The following is a 19,302-nucleotide window of genomic DNA, read 5'->3' on the forward strand; positions in this document are numbered from 1 at the left end:
CATTTGTGGCTTTATAATCTTATTTCTATTATTATATTCCTGGAATGTTGTTTGATTACATTGTTGTTCTTATTTCATTTGGAAGTTACTGTTAATTAGTCAAATTTGATTGTGTAAAATTATTATTTCTATTTGTAATAAATTGCGTAAGATATTGACACGTACGTGGCCATACATTTACTTTCCCAGAAAAACAGAAATTTATTATTTCTATCTAGTCCTAATAAATTCGTTCACGAAGGGATTCAAATTCTTAAAAAGTTAATATATTTTTACTATACGCGACAAGTAGATAGTAGAATAATTTTATCAATTTAATTCGAACAAATTTTCAAGTACGCAACGTTCCGTTTTGAAGGCATCTCGTAAATTCATTTGAAACATCTATTATACACGTTTAAACAGAGATATTCACATTTTAATACAAGAATTTACTAGAATTTATGCGACGATTCCCCTGGAACGATATTACATCTTATCGCTGATTATCCTCCGGAAGCGCACTCGGATTGCTCGAATTAATCAGAAAGAGAGAGAGAGAGGGGGGGGGAGGGAGGGAGGGAGAGAGCTGGATTAGAATACTCATGACGAAAACGTTCAGACAGGGCTGAATCGGAAATCAGTTTCACGATTCAGTATGTACCGTAGATATCCAACCTAAAATCGATAATTACTCGAAATTCTGTGCGATACAATAGCCATGATTATTTTTGGTCAATTCGGCTGACTCCCCTAATCAGCGGCAATCAAAAGCGGCTAATTGCAATGGCGTTACGTCGAAATCAATGGCATCTCAGTCGCTGGTTTACGTTTTAATTGAAACGGTGCAAACGGTCTTAATGGTGTTTCTGTTGTACACGATTGAATGGGACATTACAATGGTATCCTTACCGTCAATTCACCCCGGCTATCTACCCTTCCCTCCCTGTTCCGTGACGTGGCAAACGGTTGTTGAATGTGCTACCTCCTGCCTGTCGTGATCGAGTTTACGTCGTTATTGAATTTCTACGTGCTCTGCCAGCGTAGATACGTGATTAGAGCTCTCCCATTCTCCTCTTTTTCTCTTCATTCAGTAACATCCTCTATGGAAGTATCCATCTCGAAGCAAAAGAAAATACTTCAGACAAACTTGCTTATTAAACCACAATTGTCGGGCTTCATTACAGTGTTAATGAAATTTCGAAATGTTTCGTATTACACGCAAGGCGTATTCATAAAATTGTTTGTTCAAGTATTTTCATAAAATTACACTGATTATTTTTCATAAAATTGTATTGATTATTATCGATCGTGCTAATCTTAATTTAGCGTATCCTTCAGCAGTTATAATATTTTTCTAAATATCCCATGATATTTAACCATTTACATACAAACATATCCCAATTCCGACAAGATATTAAATCATTATCTTTGCAAATCAATATGTATATAATCCTCATCAATATACGAACTCGTCGCAATTGGGCGTATATACACGTGAATTACATAAATACACGTATGCAAGCGTATTTTTGTTCAATGACACACAATCTGAAGCAGATCCCGTAGTTTGTTCCAATTTTAGTTGAACACGGTAGTACAGAAACTTATACGACAGTCTCCCTAGGATGACTTGGGAGCGTGCGTTGTACTTGGAGATATTTTGTGAAATAGCTCGACTCCACCGTAGAGGGGATAAGAGTTTAGGGTGGAGTTTTACGAGCGACGCCGAAATCTCAGGCATGCAACTCGATAAAAACCGCTCGGCAGCCCCTCGAGTATCCTCTTTTATTACCTAATACTCGTGAGACTCGGTCACCAGGATATCTTGATTCTATTTTCTTCTCTTCCCGAATTTCGCGGTACCTGCCAAGGCTCAGGCTTCGATTCAATCATCGTTCGCGCGAAAATCGATCAAACGAACATCCGCGCGTAAGTTCGTAATAACAAGCCGCAAAGTGCTCGATGACAATTTTCCACTCTCTGATCGATTTCGTCGCTTGGTTTCGTAATTCATCTATCGATTTCGTTCCCGAAGACTTGACTGCGTGCGAACGACTCGTTCTAGCACTCCGCGAGTGTTCCATTTAATTCTGTTACGTCACTGAGAAAACGTACGCACTTTATCCTTAAATGTGCATATAGCTTCTTCGTGAAATGTAATGTTTGTTACGTTTCTTTCTAGAATCTCGTTTGTCAGGATTCGAATATGGAATTAGGGGTTACATAGTCGCGTATTTTTCCTGAAATTTTCATGAAAACAGTGATGAAAGAACGATGGAAGGAAAAAATCAATACCGACGATTTATTTTTTAACAGAGTCGACGAACTATCGACGATCTCGCTAGGAGGAAAAAATATAAATGTACAATCAAGGCACGACTTCCGCGTAGCGCGCCGTCGGGTTTAAAAGAGCGCCGAGCATTTCGGGCGTCTGAATAAAAGGCGAGTCCTGATAATGTGCATCAAAGGCACACACAGTAAAAATAGAGAAGCGTGCTTAAGCCACGCGTGCACTTGTCGGGCGTCGATGCTTTCATCTTCGCGCTCAAAGAGTGACTCGTAAACGTTTGATGCCACAGGATCAATAAATGTATCATGCCCCGGCCGAAAGCCGACACATCAGCATCGAATTTCCGCCAAAAGAACGGAATTCCTACGTGCAGAGATTTTTTGTATTTCTCTTTATCTCTTCTTTTTCCTCGCCTTTCTTCCCTCTTTGGCTCAAACATTTCAAGGAGCAGACACTGAGGAACATTCTGTCGCTATGAAATGTTCGCTATTAGATAATTTTATATTTACTTGTGCTGGAATTCTGTGGTTATAGCAACTGTAGCATAGTAATCATTTTCGACTTATAGATTTCGTCAAGGATAGACTTTTGAACGGCAATAAGAAAAAAATGTTAAGTACAGATAATTAAAAGATAAGTGCGGTTCTGTAAATAATTATAGAGTCAAACACATTTTCTGCGTTATTTTTTCAATATTTCCAAGAAATCACTGATCTTGGCTGAATACGTTAAGAGAAATTGTTTTCATAAAAGAAACGCTATAGAATGAATATTAGGAGATGTTACACAATGAATTATTACATTTCATCACTGAAATAGAAGACAAAAGGACATTTTTTCAATAAGATAATGCTCCGATTCATACAGCTACTACTACAAAAAAGTGGTTTCATGATTTCGGAATAGAACTATTATCATGGCCAGCTTTGAATTTTAATCTGAACCCGATCGAGAATCTATGGGAAATTCTAGCAAGAAAAGTTTCCAGTCAGAAGTCACCTACAGAAGATATCGTGGAATTTATAAAAAGAATAAAATCTGTGTGGGTGGATATGCAAAACGAAACTTTAAACAAGTTAGTGGATAATATACTTACCAGATGAATAAAGTAATAAGAAATAAAGGAAAATATTAAACAGAAAGATAACAAAATTAACACTGAATTTATATTTCTTCGCAGCCAAAAACACAACTTTAAGAGAAAATTTAATTTTTTCCAGGCTTCAAAAGAAGAAACTTTTTGTTTGTTGTATCATCTAGTTTTGTTCTACATTATAATACGAAATTATATAAACGGGCTTCACTTTCTCTCTTCTCTCATTGTGTCTAAGGTATAGGTCTGTTAGATGAGCCTTACTGAAGAGCCCATACTAGCAGATCTTGGACGAAACACTCACTTATATAAACGGGTTTGTCAATTCTTGTTTTAATATTATGAAGAATCTAAAAATAGGGTAAAGTTTATAATTATTCACGGCACTGTATAACATTTAATATTGTTACGATCTTTAAAACAACCAGAAAGAATTTTAATCTTTTTAACAATATGCAGATCAATAAAATAACCTTTTTTTTTTAATATTATAGACAAGACTTTGACTACTTTTAATACCAAAGATTTAACGTTTTAACTTCAAGTCACTTGCTTTAACTTCCTTCTTCAATTAAGTGTAATTGAATGTATAAAAGAGGACTGATAGAAAGATGAGCTATAAAGAAGGCTTAAGGATTCTCTTCGATTTAATTGAGTCTGTTTTAAAGAAGGTTATCTAAATAACGCAATTTTCCAAGATAATCGTAACACGGATGCGTAAAGATAATTCGGAAATAATCGGAGAGGAGTTTAAACGGTGGTAGTTTGCCGTGCCGGAGAGTTTGGTAAATTCTCTGGTAATCCCCTAAAGTCGCAAGTCCAACAGTTTAAGTTAGTGGAGTAGCTAAGAGCAAGGAGGTAAATCGCAACCGCGCGGTGAATGTAATGGGTTGGATTTAGGGCGATAGAGAAAGGTGTATCGAACTTTTGATTATTAAATCGAAACCGCTGGCTGCACGCCGGTTCATGAAACCTCGAAAATGGAAATTCGGGTATGGAGAATAATTTTGACCCCGGTGAGCTTCCCTTTGACGCATCGAGATTATAATTAGTCGCTCATTCGTGCGTGCGAATCGGTTAAAATGTTTAATTAGCAAATAATCATGGTTACACTCAGCGAATACCATCGTTAATTAAAACCTATTTAAAGAGCAATTTTGATTTACGCTTAAAACGCATCGCCTGAACTAATTCTGAATCGTTGGTCAGACGTTTTTTTGTGACTTTAAATAGGAGAAGAAGAAGAAAAAAATATACAAGACGGCTTGACGATGACGGAAATTCTGTCGTGAGAATGGCGACGGCTTCGATCTAGTTAGCCTTGAACCACTATACCATTCAAAATACTTATTCTTCAAGCTCGTGGAGCTCCTTTTCTTTCGAACTATTCACGTTCTACCGCGCGAGCAGATGTACGATGATTACAATTCAAAGGGAGCACAATGCACGACGGGTGAGTCCTCCATTCAGTTCGAGTAAACCTTCATTGTTTTGGCTCGAAGGATGCGCCGGCTAACGAGGAAAGAGATCTCTGACCATTTAATATAAAGCAACGACATCTATTACATCAGCATCATTTATAGGGAGAAAGTATTTCGCTGCATCCAAGGATTCGTTTTCGCGTGATCGAAGGATCTATCACAGCCGGCTGGCCCTGTTGCAATCAGTCTTTGTCGACGTTAACAATAGGAAAAAGATCCTGCTGACAAAACGTTGAGACTCTTTCGAAAAGCGAAAGAGAAATAATTCTTTCTCCGGAAGAAAAATCTACCATCGGTACGATTTCAGAAATGGAGAGACCCAGGAGAAGGCTTTTAGTAATTGAAGATGTTTTTAAGGCATAAGAATCAGGCTTGAAAAATTGCAGAGATAATTGCTTTTATTACTCCAGTTACTCCCTTCGAGAAAAATACGGACATGGATTCGAAAAAAGTTTCATCTGTTTTATCTTGGTTTTATATTTTGGCTTCAAATACAAGTTTTCATCCGGGAATCTACATTGTTCAAATTCCAAAATACTCCGAAAAAGTTCTCAAATTTCTATCGACACCTCATAATCACAGAAAACCATCGACTTTTCGACTCGAATCGGAACAATCGACTAGAATTTAAATTATCGAATTTCCTTTGCGTTGTATCGTGTATTAACTTGATTGGAGACTAAAATGTTGTGTAAGAAAAAAAGAATTTTTCTGGGTATAGTGGCTGATATAGTGTGTGGGTATAATCTACGGTAGAGACCACGTAGCAACGGTAAATTTGTAGAATCGCAGTATTACGCGGCATGTAAAAACCGGGGTGGGTAAGGTAGGGTCAGGGCTGGACAGTGCGATAGCAATGACCCGAACCACAGACGAATGTTGAGCGCCTTACCGTCCGCTCGCTGATAACCTGCCTTCCACGCTTTAACCTCTTTTCGGTATTTATGACCGGTGACTTAAATTCTGAAACGTCAGACACCCGAGAAATTAGCACTAGTGGCAGTGCCGCGAGCTCGCAAGCTGCAGCTGCATCCGGTAAGATAGACACCAACACGAGGAAAATTTGATATTTGCTGTTTTAATCCCGTGTGCAACTCTGCTGCCACGTTGTCTACCTCTTTTTCGAGCAACGTGGATTTTTCGCGAGCGTCTCGTACCGTTTTGTTCGAGCTGTACCTGAGAACACAAGGTAATAGTTAGCAAGTGCTAGTGAAATATGGGGAGGTGTCGGGGGATAATGTTGTGGCGACGTATGTTCGAGTGTGTTGAGTAACGTATAGTTGAAATAAAACAATAGTAAAATAGTGTCGTGAATAGCTGAGAGTTATGCGTAGCTGATGATGTTTTATAATAAAAAATGTTTTTTCACGTAGTTCGTGATCTGTTGAAGACAATTTATTTCGAAAACAAATTTGACAAATTTTAGGACATAAATCTACATAATTTTTTAGTAATACTAATAAATTTTCCAGTAAAATTTGTAAATACAGTGCATATAATAAAATGATTGCAATGTTGTTCGAATTACTTGAATGGATAACAAGAGTTTTATCCACTTAAATTGAGTATATGTACTAGAATCTCATACATTAGGTATATTATATCTATCAGTTTCAAAATTATTTAACACTGTCAGTTGCAAAATTATCCACAAGGGAACAATACATTCGAACTTCGAACATTATCATCCCAGCATTATCTATATCGAAAGATTATCTTTCCGACACACAAATTAAGGGAAGCTTCGTTCGTAGTAACTACTACAGTTTCTTTGCCGCGAACTTTATTATTCCCTTTGAGTTAAAGTTTCAATTAACATCGCTAACTGTTTCTTCCCCTCAATGGATAGTATACCAAAGAAACGCTTGCTCAGGTAATTTTCACAGATAGAACGAGTCGAAATCGCATGGCACGGGATAATTCTGTTTTGCCCCAAGAGTAGTGGTCGAAAGGGGGACTTAAACGGAGGTAAAGCTAGGGATACGTTGAGATCGAAAAAAATGACAAGCGTGAAAGCAAGAAAAAGAAAGAAAAGGAATCCATGTACTAAGACGAAGGTCGTAACTTTGTGGACGATAACCGGCTCGCCCTATCCATTTCCCGCCCTTTTGCCCTACTTTTCCATGGTAACTTCCCCTTTTCAAGCAAATCTTTTCTTCTTTCTTCAACCCTTTACGCCCTCTCGAACGATTCACTGCCGCTTTTTAAACCATCGGGGGGTATTAGTCTTAGACGACCATTCGTATCTTGCTTTCTCCGAAGTAGATCTGGAAAATAGCGCATTTTTATCGTTTGGTCTTAGTTAATGTGGTTACGTTTGCTTAGTTTTAATTTGAGATTGCGAGGATAGTGAGTGAGATTGTCTGAATCAAAATTCTATAATGTTAGGTCTGAATTTTATCCACTTATAATTAATTATCTTGCACAATATTTAGTTTCGTTGGTCGATTAAATATGTATAACACTTTGTAATTTAAAACAGTTTTCTCGCAAGTTTGCATTACTTTGTGTAACTTCCAAGATTAGAATCAATATTACATTTCAAAGTAGAACAGAGTATTAAACTACCATTCTGACATTAAGCAATTCCGTTAATTAAGATAATTGCCAGAAAGAGGAATTACCTACTTATCTCTATGTTGATTTTAATTCTCTTTTCCTTTGTATTAAATAATATGAAATGAATATAGATAGACGAAAAAAATATATCTTCAAAATGCAAAAGAATGAAAAAAGGAAGAAGAGAGATAGAAAAAGATTATCGTGCTCGAGAAGCATATAAATGTGGGAATAAAATCACTGGATGTCATTTTATGCAATTTTCGTTTAAGGTATCGTACTGTTTAAACGGCTCTTTTCTCTGTTTCTCTTTCAGCCGTTACTTTCCGCCACTGTTGCGGGGACAGAGGGACAAAAATTGCGAAACATTTTCTGAACGATATTGTACCAAAAAAGTTTTCGCGATATACCGGACACATATGCATGTATACCCTGCCTCTGCTCTCGTAGTCTCATCAGCGCGGCATATAGCGGCCGATTAAACTTCCACAATAATTGCAAACGAGCAAAGCGTTCTCCTTGCCATTCCACGCGACAATATCCGCGCTCGCTAGGCAGATTTAATGGTTTGGGCCCGTTAAAACTGGCACGCCCACTCGCCGACATTTATTCCAATATTTATTTTACCCATTTCCCTCGTTCCAGCACCTTGCTCTTGTCCTCCCCTTTGTTTCGTTCTCTTCCTCCGTCCATTTTCTGCATTCGAGAATGATTATGAGATTAATAGGAATATATATTCTTGCGTGCGTACTGTTCATCTTTGAACGTTTATCTTTTCATGCGCAACGTTCATCTTTGGAATTGCTAAGTGGATTTTAAATGAAATCGGTAATTCGAAGCTCATTTAGGAGCACTATTTTATTCATTCTTCACTTTCTTTTCTATTATATATTTCATTTTTCGCTTGCGTGAAAAGCTATTTTCGTTTTTTGAGCTTGTGTGAAACATAACAGACACGATAAAGCGAGTGTATGTATTATCGACAATATTTTCGGGATGTTGAAATCTTCGGTATCATCCACGATTCCACCGTAGTTATAGGAAATTCGAAACCATTTGATGGATAGTCTTCCTCGTGGGGTTGAAGTTTCTCGCTCTATCTCTACGAAGTTTCAAGGACGGACGATAAAAAATAACCACACACTAGTCGAGTATAGCCAGTAAAAGGATAGATTAATCAACTGCCAGAAGGAAATTACCTCTCGCTTGAACTTATCGAATACACCAGTTGATATTAGGAACTATGACGTACATGCTGACATACAGTACATACTCGCTTGGATATACATATTTCATTCTTACCAATACGTTTCGTGTTTCTTTTATCATTCGGAATTTTTACGCTGCCTTCGCTAGACCTTCCAATTTATATTCTATACCTTGCGAATCGTTTTACTCGATATAAATAATTTATTCTTTTAAATTCTCTCGTATATATTGCGTAATAAACGGACAGCGAGGGAGCTGGTCGTAAAATATTTATCAAGAAGTCTCCGGGAACCGTGGTATATTCTTTCACAAAGAAACGAGAGGAGCGGATTTTTTTAAAGCTCGAAGGAGGTTTATCCAGCTTCTTTCGCGCGACAATTTCATTTTTGTAACCGTGAAGAGTGGGCGAGTAAACTGGAAAACCAAGATAGAAGGGCGCGCGCGTGTGTATACGCGGCGTAGGTCTTTCAGGTTTAGGTTCTTGCGGCTGCAAAGAAATCGAGAATGGAGGGTGAGAATAGGACCCAGCCTCCGAGCGATGAAACTATAAAGTCGCCGCTAGTAAGTTGTAAAATTATAATAGTCTTCCGGTATTTACATAATGCTACGGTATAATAAGTGTTTCCATTACCATTTCTCCTCTATCCGCTCTTATTTCCGCTAACGATCCGCTCGGTGTTTTCCATTCACCCCCTCAGCCCCTATGGCTTATATTTTTCCACCTCAAGTTGTTCTTCGTTGGACACGCAACTGCCTGTATGCTTGAGTCTTCAATTCACAAAACTTATCGCGTTCCTTCCATCTTCCGAATATAATGAAATATGCTGCGTTCTCTCAAATTCAGGACAAAACGAGTTGGTTAAATTTGGCGAAACTTCGATGTAGCAATTACAAGCATGGCCTTTGGCAATTCTTCTTTCGCAACATCGTAGACAATCCAACTTCTTCTCTTATTCCTATCCGTGTAATAAGACGAAAGAATATTCTTCGGTAAAAGAGGGGGTAAGTGGTATGTTTAAGAGTGTCGTCGGAGACACTGGCCTCCAGCTGAAGTGTCTTGTTTGCACGATAATGCGCTCATTAGGGAATGAAACCGAGCGTAGCGTAGCGTAATAAAATTTCAGCAGCTCGGCCGGCTCTTAGGCCGATACCCGTTCAGCAGCGGTAGAAACGGGATATCAGGAAACTTCAATTCCCTCTTTCGATGTTCCGGCCAAGCTGCAGCAAGTGAGCTGCCGCTGATGCAACTTCATTCGAATAAGTGGTTCCCCTTTGCCTTCGTGTATCTTCTGTTCCTTTTTTCGTTCTCGCTATTTATCTATGTCTTTCTCTCAGTCCGTTTGCTTCGTCCTCTTTTTTCGACAGCCGTTTAGCTCTTCTCTGCCTGAGGTTTGGCCTTCTACCGATCTCTTCGGGTCTCCCTCCCTTACTTACTCTCTCTCTCTCTCTCTCCTCTGTATACTTATTCCTCCCCTTTCTCGTCCCTCGTCTGCCAGTAGTTCTTTCACGAGGTACGTTTCCGCCGACGGAATCGAGGCTAGTCATTTATTTAATTTTCGAGATCCAGCCAGTTTTATTTTCATCCATGGGACTTCATACACTTCGCTGATTAGCCAGGCTTCCAAGCAGCCGAGGATCGCGAGCTATCCTCCGCCTCCCATGAGATGAGAGGGACACAGGGATGATCGCGAACCAGAGGGTGAGATTAGAAAGAGAGAGAGAGAGAGAAAGAGAGAGAGAGAGAGAGAAAGAGAGAGAGAGAGAGAATGGGTTGAGTTTCAGGCACCACGAGGTGGAAGGACTTGCGCCAAGGGGTTTGCGTTACTCACCGGATATAGAGAGGTCTAAGCCCAGCCATCACTGAAATTACCAGAGTTTACCTCTTCTGCCGTTTCCGCTGTATTCAGCTTTCCCATTCTCCCGTCCTACCCGTCGTGCCTCTTCCATCTACACCATCGTTTTGTCTCCTTCTTTCTCTATTCTCCAAACGAAGCCTGACTACTTGCGAGCGCCGTTTTTCCGTTGCGAAATTTTCTCCGTGCAGCTTTATTATATTGCGATCGTGTTATTAAGATGCTCCGTCTAAATGCCATTCTCTCTTGTTCTCTTTTTTCCGCCTCAATCTCTTCGCATTGCCGTTGAAACAACCACTGGTAATTAGTTTCGCCACGATACGATGTTTCTGTTGCCGTGATTTCAACGAAACGCGTTCTCGTTATCATTTATGAGGCGATCCTTGCAGTTCGCTGTATCGTTGCTTATTTTTCACTTTTCTTCTCGTTAAACGATCGCAATTTGTCTCGAATCAAAGCGTCGAAAACGATCGAAGAAAGGCTTCCGTGATGTTTTCGTGCCACTAGAATTCGTCAAACAACTTTTCGAGGAAAAGAAGGAAAACGTATCTCATACAGTTTTCAAAATCTCTTTTATCGAGTGCGGCTCGTATCCTTATTTACCGAACTTTTCAATGTAGGAGCAGTGTGCGAGCTTCCTTATACTTGTATTAGTTTTATTTTTGTCGCATCGCAATAGGAATGAATTGAAGAAAGTACAGATCTCGTTCGGACCTGTGAATTGTAATCCAGTTTTTCGCTTTTTGGCTATTTAACCTTGACAATTTTTAGAAAATTTGTATGAACCATTAGCCGTATGTTCCTTCAGAGGAAAATCAAATCCTTTTAAACGAGTTTAATGTAATTTATATTAATCAAAAGTAGTCTGTATAAAACCCAAGTTCAGTGTTCTAAGAAGCACAAAATTACAACGTTTGAACAGTTCACGTGCTTCTGAGCTAATAAACTTGAAAATATGTCGCCTTTATAGCTTCCAACGATAATATTTGTTTCCTAATATTAATATCGTATATAAACAATAGTAAATATTGTGATAACTTGTGATCAGGTTGAAGATATTATACTCAAAGCAAAAAAGGGTACTTTATCTTCATTCCTATTATCTGCTTAAATTTATTCGTATAAATTTCACGGTTGTTTTATCCTAACGTTTATAAAATTATCACTCTAAAATACCTGCCGGCTTTGTTCGATTCCTATTTCACGGATAATTATGTTGCAACATTACCTCTTTGTTAATGAATTTCAAACTATCGAAAGATGCATCGGTTTAATTTATACACATACAATAGATCTTCCCTCGAATTATTTCGCATGCAATAGTTAGATATAATTCAGTATGTTAATAATTTTATCGTTGTATTAAAAATTGTAATAAACATTTTTGTTCCACTGTTCCATTCAATTGAAATTCTGTAAAATATTCTGGCACAGTGTTGGCGATCGTGAATTGACATTACCGATTTGAACAAATACGAAAAATGTCGCCGCTGAAAGGATCTTTTTCGTAGAAACGGCGTGGCGTGCCCGACGCGGGCCATTCATATTTTATCAGCCTCCTTATCAATTTCTTAACCACAACCGTGCCATTTTTCAGCTGTCTTCCCCATTCCCTCTGTATACCATCCCTTTTCAATTCTTTCGTCCCCAAAACATGCTTTAAAAAGAACATTATTCCCGGCGCATTTTTGTGCTTGTAAGTCTACAAAGTAAACATATTTCAAAGCGTATGGTAAAACGTTTTCAACATCCTCGGTACCTTAAATTTATTAACCATTAGTGTCGTGAAGAAAATGAACAAAAAAAAAATACAAATTCGAGCAAGATAAATTGTTTATTACAAGACAACATTTTTTTTCTCCTGTTCAAATTCTTTTTCGAATAAAATTTTGTATATTATTTAAAACTAAGTAGTCTTGAGAAATATTCAAACTGCTTTCTTATTTTTTAAAGAAAAATTGTTTCTTCGACAGTTGATGTGCAATTTTAGCTTTGTGAATACGGGCGTTCGTCATTTTGCACGGTTGCTTTGGAGGAACCTCTTTTAGCGAAATTTATCTTGTCGGTCGGTTAACAAAATTTATTGAAAATATGATAACGAGTTTCAATGCGTTGTCGCAAAGGAAATAAATATCGTTCCTGTTTCCTGTACGTTCCATTTTTCATGCCAAATATGAACACGTACGATTTAACGGTACTGTGTACGACCATGTTGACGTAAATATATGTCTGTCGATCAATAGCTGTTTGTAAAAACCGTCTATACGTGTTCAGAAATTCGGATCGCCCGTTTAGGAAGCGTTGCAGTGCAAAATGTGAAAGACATTCTAATTCTATTGTTCCTCTTCTTTCAAATTCAAACACCAAAAAATATCCTTAGATACTATAAAAATTATAAACTTACTTGAACTTATAATTAATAGTTATACATTCTATACTTTTCCTGTACAACTGTCATTACTTGTTCAATTTATTTTTAAGCTTGTTAATGGGCCGTCTAAATTACGAGAGTAACAAGCTCTGACATAGTTATTCTATTGAAACAAGTTTACAGAAGTTTCTGAAACCTTTATAGCCGGAATTATATATTGGCATAGTTTTCAGAACACACGAACAATCACGTCTGTATGCAGGATGTTTCGTAACATGTGGAATCCATTTCGCTGATAAATGGGTGATACGAAAGTAATGAAAAAACTTTGTACGAATATTTATATCTTATTGCAAATTGGTAATGTTAAATTAAAACGATGTGTTCTATTGCACTTTACTCCCGAGTTCTATATAGTAATTTTTATATATTTTTGTAAATTAACAAGTTTTAAGGCGTTATAATCGAGAAATAGCCTGGCTTGTATCCTCGATATGATGCGATGCAGTGAATCGTAATATACGAAACAAAATCTAATTTCTTTCTATACATACCTCATCGTTTTCTCATAATAATTTCTCATATAATTATATAATTACCACTTGTTTCAAACGTTGTTCAAACTTCTCATACCGGTAAGCATTACATGGTGCTTGTTTTACATGATGATTCGTAGTACATGGTAAAAAGTTACGGCATGCAGAGTATAATACAATACTTCAGTTATACGGTTTCGACAAACAATAACATGAAACTTAATTATTACATTTATATGAACTCTAAGTCTCGCATAATATTGTTTTGAATAACTTGAAACGAACTGACTGTATTCCAGGAACTCTTGTATACATGTATAAATATTCTTTCGTATCGCGTATATAATATAAAGAAATATAAAGAAATATAATAATATAATAATATATAATAATTCTGTTATTTTATTTCTTATCACTAAACTCTGGTATTCATATCTCTATAAACATAATTAGAAATAATGTTTAAAGAATGGTAGCCAAATAAAGGAAAAATTTAAATATACTAAATATTATGATGTGTATTATATTTTAGATATTCTACATATTATTGAATGTCACGAGCATTCTGAAAATTCTTGCACTTCAAAATGTTTCGTGAATGAACAAACATCTATAGTATACTCATTATGTTCTTGCTACTTTAATGATTTCTTAAGGGAACATCGTTCGTGTATTAATACATGCTACATTTTCTTACTATCGCCACAGAGTAATTTCTTAAACATTATTTTCTGATCGCTGTATATGTTCTCTAACATTTTCAAGATATCATTAATAACATCGAATAATTTCTTTCTGCTTATAGATGGTGACAAGGACAAAGAAGATATTCGTCGGTGGACTATCGGCACCGACGACGCTGGAGGACGTGAAAAACTACTTCGAACAGTTCGGCCCGGTGAGTACACGCACCGAATGATGTTGATTAATGACAGTACGCGTAAATCACGACGTACGCAGACCACGAAACTCATGGTGACAAACATTCGACACCAAAATCGTATATCACTGACAGTTTGTCGCGTGTCAGAACTCGCTCGCAGGCGAAATCATTGAGCGTGTTGCTTCGCTCGGTTTTCTCGTCACGGTCCAGGCGGGCAGCCTGGGTGATAATCATTGCCGCGAGACCATAGGAATCATCATTTTTGGCGAGCGTGCCAACGCGACCGACACATTGCTTGATTCAGCGTTTTGCTTATTTTACGTGTGTTGCCCTAATCCGACTCGAACGCGATATTTGACAGGGCCAATGACTGTAAAAAGCTCACACCTCCCGTAAATCCCCTGATTCAGGACGTTTATCGTTTCAGTGAATCTGATACGTTCGCGTTTGCTTTACGCGTCTATCATTTGACTCGCATGTTTAGTGAGCAAATATTATTGTACTGAATTCTTAGGAATTCTAAAATTTTTTATTTTTTAAGGATTAGTAATTCTTCAATTAAAATAAAACAAAATGTAGATTTTAAGGTTTAGTATTTATGTAAAACGTTTGTTTTTGTTCGTATTCGATAATATTAGGGGAGAAGTAGTATGTTTTGAATAGTCAAATCGCGACATTTTTGTTTGAGAACATAATAAAATTCTGAAATCTTTACCTAACTTTAGCATAAGAAAATTCCAAATTCTTTCGGGTATTATTGTTTAGCAGATAGTTTCGTAATAGAAAAAGACGAATTCAAATATAGTCACTGTAATTACAAATTCTAAAATTTTGTTTCTCTTTTATTACCCGTGATGATTCTCTGAGAAGCGTTGATATGACTGAAACGGGCAATCTTAGTATTCGAAGTGGCACGTCTCACGGTTGAATCGTTGGCAAATACGTTGGCAGTCGAGAGCTAATCAGAATTTTGGCAACTGAACGTGGCCCACGTATCACATCGGTCGTGTTAAATCCCTTCTCGTCGCGTTGTACATCCTGGAACGCTCTCGAGACGCCCCCACTCGGCGCCGGTTAAGTGATTAGGAATCGGTAGAAGGACCACCTGAGACGAGAATTTCTGCTAATTAGCCTTTATCGACCTTTGGCGAGACTGCGCGGACCATTACGCGTTATTGTGCGAACTTCTCCGGCTTCTATCGCCTCGATAATAGCCGTCGCGATTCATCGGCCTCGGTGTATGAGACAGATAATGGTACTTGAGCTTGATTTATGAGTTGGTGGCAGTCGGCCGAAATCGTTCCACGTTCTGGCGATAACGTAAATAGAATTAACGGTTTGGTAATTGGTAATAACGACTACGATTTGCCTTTTTCTCTACCCTTCGTCTGTTCCGGGACATAAAATTGACATAGTGGACGAACGTACAGCTGGTTTCGAAAGCATTATACGGGGAAAATAGTTGTCTACCACTCGGGTTTACCGTCTCTTTATTTGCGATTGCTCTTGTAGTTTAAAGCTTAGAACTATTCGTATATCTCGCTTTTGACGATGAATGTTAGATGTTTCGATTGTTTCGTTTTATGTGCCGTGATTGTTTTCTAATTATTATAATTTCTTTTTCTTTTTGTTAAAATAGTTTGAGCATGTTCATTTAAGTATTTGTCCTAAAATATAATAATTATTATTATTATTGACTAGAAGATTTTATATATGTTCTTATGAGATCGTATGTACGTTTATTTATTTACGAGGGAAGATTTCTTAATATAGAGAGACGTTGCTAGCATTAAATCACACGGAAAATACGACACCATAGCGGTAACAAGATTAATAAAAGAAAGGAAGGCCGTGTACTACTGGAACAATGTAGACTGTCGTAAAAATTGAATAGGTTATCACAGCGAGAATAAAACAGGAAGGACACTAAAACGTAATACACCGCGATTGTCTTTCGTTAATAAAGCAAAGACTTTAAAAACTTTATTTCGCAAATAATTCTGCAAATTTACAGCCTCTAGATAATCGCGAATATAAGAATCGATAGCATCTATTCCGAGTCTCACACTCGTCGCAATTTAAATTTAAACCTTAGAAACGATTAAATGATGTGTATTTCCTATAGCTTGTAACACTGTCGATAACTTCGAATAAAAAGAATTGTTCCCGTCAAACATCAGTCAACGCGGAATCTATTCGAAATCATAATTCCGTAAAAGTATACTTTTCTCTGATCATATTTCATGATGCAAGCGGAAATTCTGGAGCAAAAGTTCACTGGAAACGCGGCGAAGGTTTCGTTTCGCGGTCGACGTTTTTCGAAAGTGTCGTCTGGTTCGCGTGTGAGATGGGAGAGTGGTTAGAAAAGGGAGAAACACGGGGAAAAGGAAAAAAATAGGGAAGATCGTGAAAGTCGACGGTTGTCCACGGTTTGTGGCATGAACCAGGAATGGATTTGAGATATCAGAGCGAGGCACTATCTCCGGCCTCTTGACTCATCCCAACCGCGACGATCTCTCCCTTTTTCAACCTTCTTTTCGCCGTTGAAAGTCTCGTCCGGTTCCGAATGCAGAGTTTCCTGTTAACAATGGTTCGAGCTCGCCTCCCTCGTGACTCTGACCCACATACGGAAATACGATCGGACACACATCGTGTTCAGATACACGTAGAACTGTACGCGAATTATCCTTCTCGTATATACGATTATGGGATTGCATATAGACAATATCGAAAACGTCTACCCCAGTAAAATGGATAAATTGATCTTTAGAAAATATTTAAATTCTGTATGAAATATAAAATGTGTCCACTTTGCAATTCACTGTAAAATTGTGGGACATTATTCTTTTGTGATTTTAGTGCAGATCCTTTTCTTCCCGTTTCCTTCCGTAGATCCTCATTCTTTTAGTCCTGTGTATTTTATTGGAACCATTCGCACAATTTGCCTCTCATTTATGAAATACAGAAAAGGAAAGAAGGTAGTTTCTTTCCGAAACGTAACTCTTGGTTTCAAAAAACTTCATCAAGAATTCCTTGCATGCAAAAAATTAAAAAGGAAGTTAGGAAGATGATATACCGACTCTACGTTTTATATCTTTTCTCGTTTCATAGAGTACTGATTTAAATAGATTAGCATTGATCGAACTGGTGGGTTCTTTCTCTAGTTAGCCTATCGGCACTAACGCACGAGTGACGTGCACGTAGTCGCAAATTCACTACGTCGAGCACGTCTGTACAAACAACCTCGTCCATGCTTAACTCGCAAACACATGAACTGCAGACTGAATCCAACCGTATCCTTATATCGTTTGCTGGCCGTTTCAGGTCAGTCTACTTCTCGGCAACCCTGGATATCCCGCGCTGATTAGCGGGATAAAGAAGGGTGAAACGGAGGTCTTCGTCGGTGAAATAGCCACGGCACGAGCCGCCTGATAAAGTTAATGGTATTGCTGGTAATTTCGTTATATTCAGTTTCTTCGCGAAATCTTAGATTGGAACTCGTAAAAGAATTGCGACTATTTCATCCTTTCTTAACGAAGTTAGCTTTTCGTAAGATTTTCTTTTGCGTTTGATAGAAAGTAGAAAAATTTCTACTTTTCGTGAAGCGATGATTTGATACTTATATATTTATAACATTTTCAAATAATGAATACTGTATCTATTACTGTATTAGCGCTTGATATATGTCTCTATTTATTAAAAAAAAAAAACAACAAAATGAAGATAATTACTCGATAATGAAGATAAATACTCGTTTAAGCTTTCCTTTTAAAAAATTGCTTATTTTAATAATATAATGAAGGTATGCTATAGTAGGGAAAATTTGGCCATTATCACAATAGGTATTAATTTATGAAAATAATTAGATATTTCTATAATATAAGTCGAGAAAAGAATTGTAAACATATTCGACATCGTACACATACATCCAATTGTTACTATTACGAAATTTTATTTCTTAGTAAATTGCGAACCAAGTTCCATCAAACTTTCTATCATATTTATACGTCGTCGCAGTACCTTTCGTCCTTTAACCTCTTTCGTCTTTTATCCATTGAATAAAGTGGTCAAAACGGAGAAAGGAATGACGACGAATGAGAGGAGAAGAACGAACAGAGGAAATAAATCCTTATCCGCGAAATGGCGAAGCTATGAGTTGTTCGAGCGACCTGATGATATTTCCAGTAACTGCATTATATTTATTTGTATCGTGGAGTTCCTTCACGCGAAAGGAACAATGTATCGAACCCAGGACTGATAGCAAACACCGATACGATCGAGGACGTAAACCTTATCAAGGATTTGCCCCATAAATCCATCCTGTCGATCGGCGAAAGGAACAAGCACGTTTTTCACGGATTAGTGCCGTCTTATATCGAGCGTAATGTATTTTTCGCGTTTAAATGGGAATTCATTCGACGCGATTGCACAGTTTATTCTTTGAGAAACGAAACGGTAACAGCTCTTTGTATTTCACGCGATAGAAACTTCTTTCACGATAGATAGTCGAGATTATCTCTCGGAATACATTTCCAGAAGTCTTTTCAACCACGTCCCAAATAATCAATAACAATGCTGATAATATTAACATAAGAATAATCGAATATTTGAAATTACGATGTACGAAGATACAATATCGAACCAACGAAATCATCGATTCGTGTAAGAAGGGAAAAAGAAGAAGAAATACGGAGAAAGAAACGCTATTTTGTCCAAGGCTAGTTTCATGAATTTTTATGTGTCGTGGAATCACCAGTACCGTATTGGATACCCAAACCCGTACGTAATTAGCCCGCGAGTAATTCACGGCATCGACACGAATCCCACTTGCCGTAAATCGTAACCTTTTCCATGGATTGTGGTGCCGGTGACTTCGACTCCGTTGCACGCCGAAAGCCGCGCGATTTAAAACTTAGATGAGGGTATTCGACGACGTTACTTGAAAAATGAATGGGGATCCCAAAGAGGCACGGCTTAATTGCGCTCGCTTTCAACTTCCGACATCTTTCGTTCGACAGCCAGGAATGGGTAAAAGAGACGGACAA

General features: G+C 37.7%; 1 protein-coding gene across 6 annotated transcripts in view; it reads left to right on the plus strand.

The window, feature by feature from the left end:
- The window catches only part of LOC117231852 (RNA-binding protein Musashi homolog Rbp6), a 430,672-nt gene that overhangs the window by 208,943 nt on the left and 202,427 nt on the right, over positions 1 to 19,302 (plus strand). For all 6 annotated transcript variants that reach the window (XM_033490701.1, XM_033490700.1, XM_033490702.1 and 3 more), the window contains one exon: positions 14,180 to 14,272. In XM_033490701.1, the coding sequence (XP_033346592.1) occupies positions 14,180 to 14,272 (93 nt within the window). The remainder of the gene's footprint in view (positions 1 to 14,179; positions 14,273 to 19,302) is intronic.

This window comes from Bombus vosnesenskii, unplaced genomic scaffold, assembly GCF_011952255.1.
Source record: "Bombus vosnesenskii isolate JDL3184/JDL3185 unplaced genomic scaffold, Bvos_JDL3184-5_v1.1 scf7180000013274, whole genome shotgun sequence".
NCBI lineage: Eukaryota > Metazoa > Arthropoda > Insecta > Hymenoptera > Apidae > Bombus > Bombus vosnesenskii.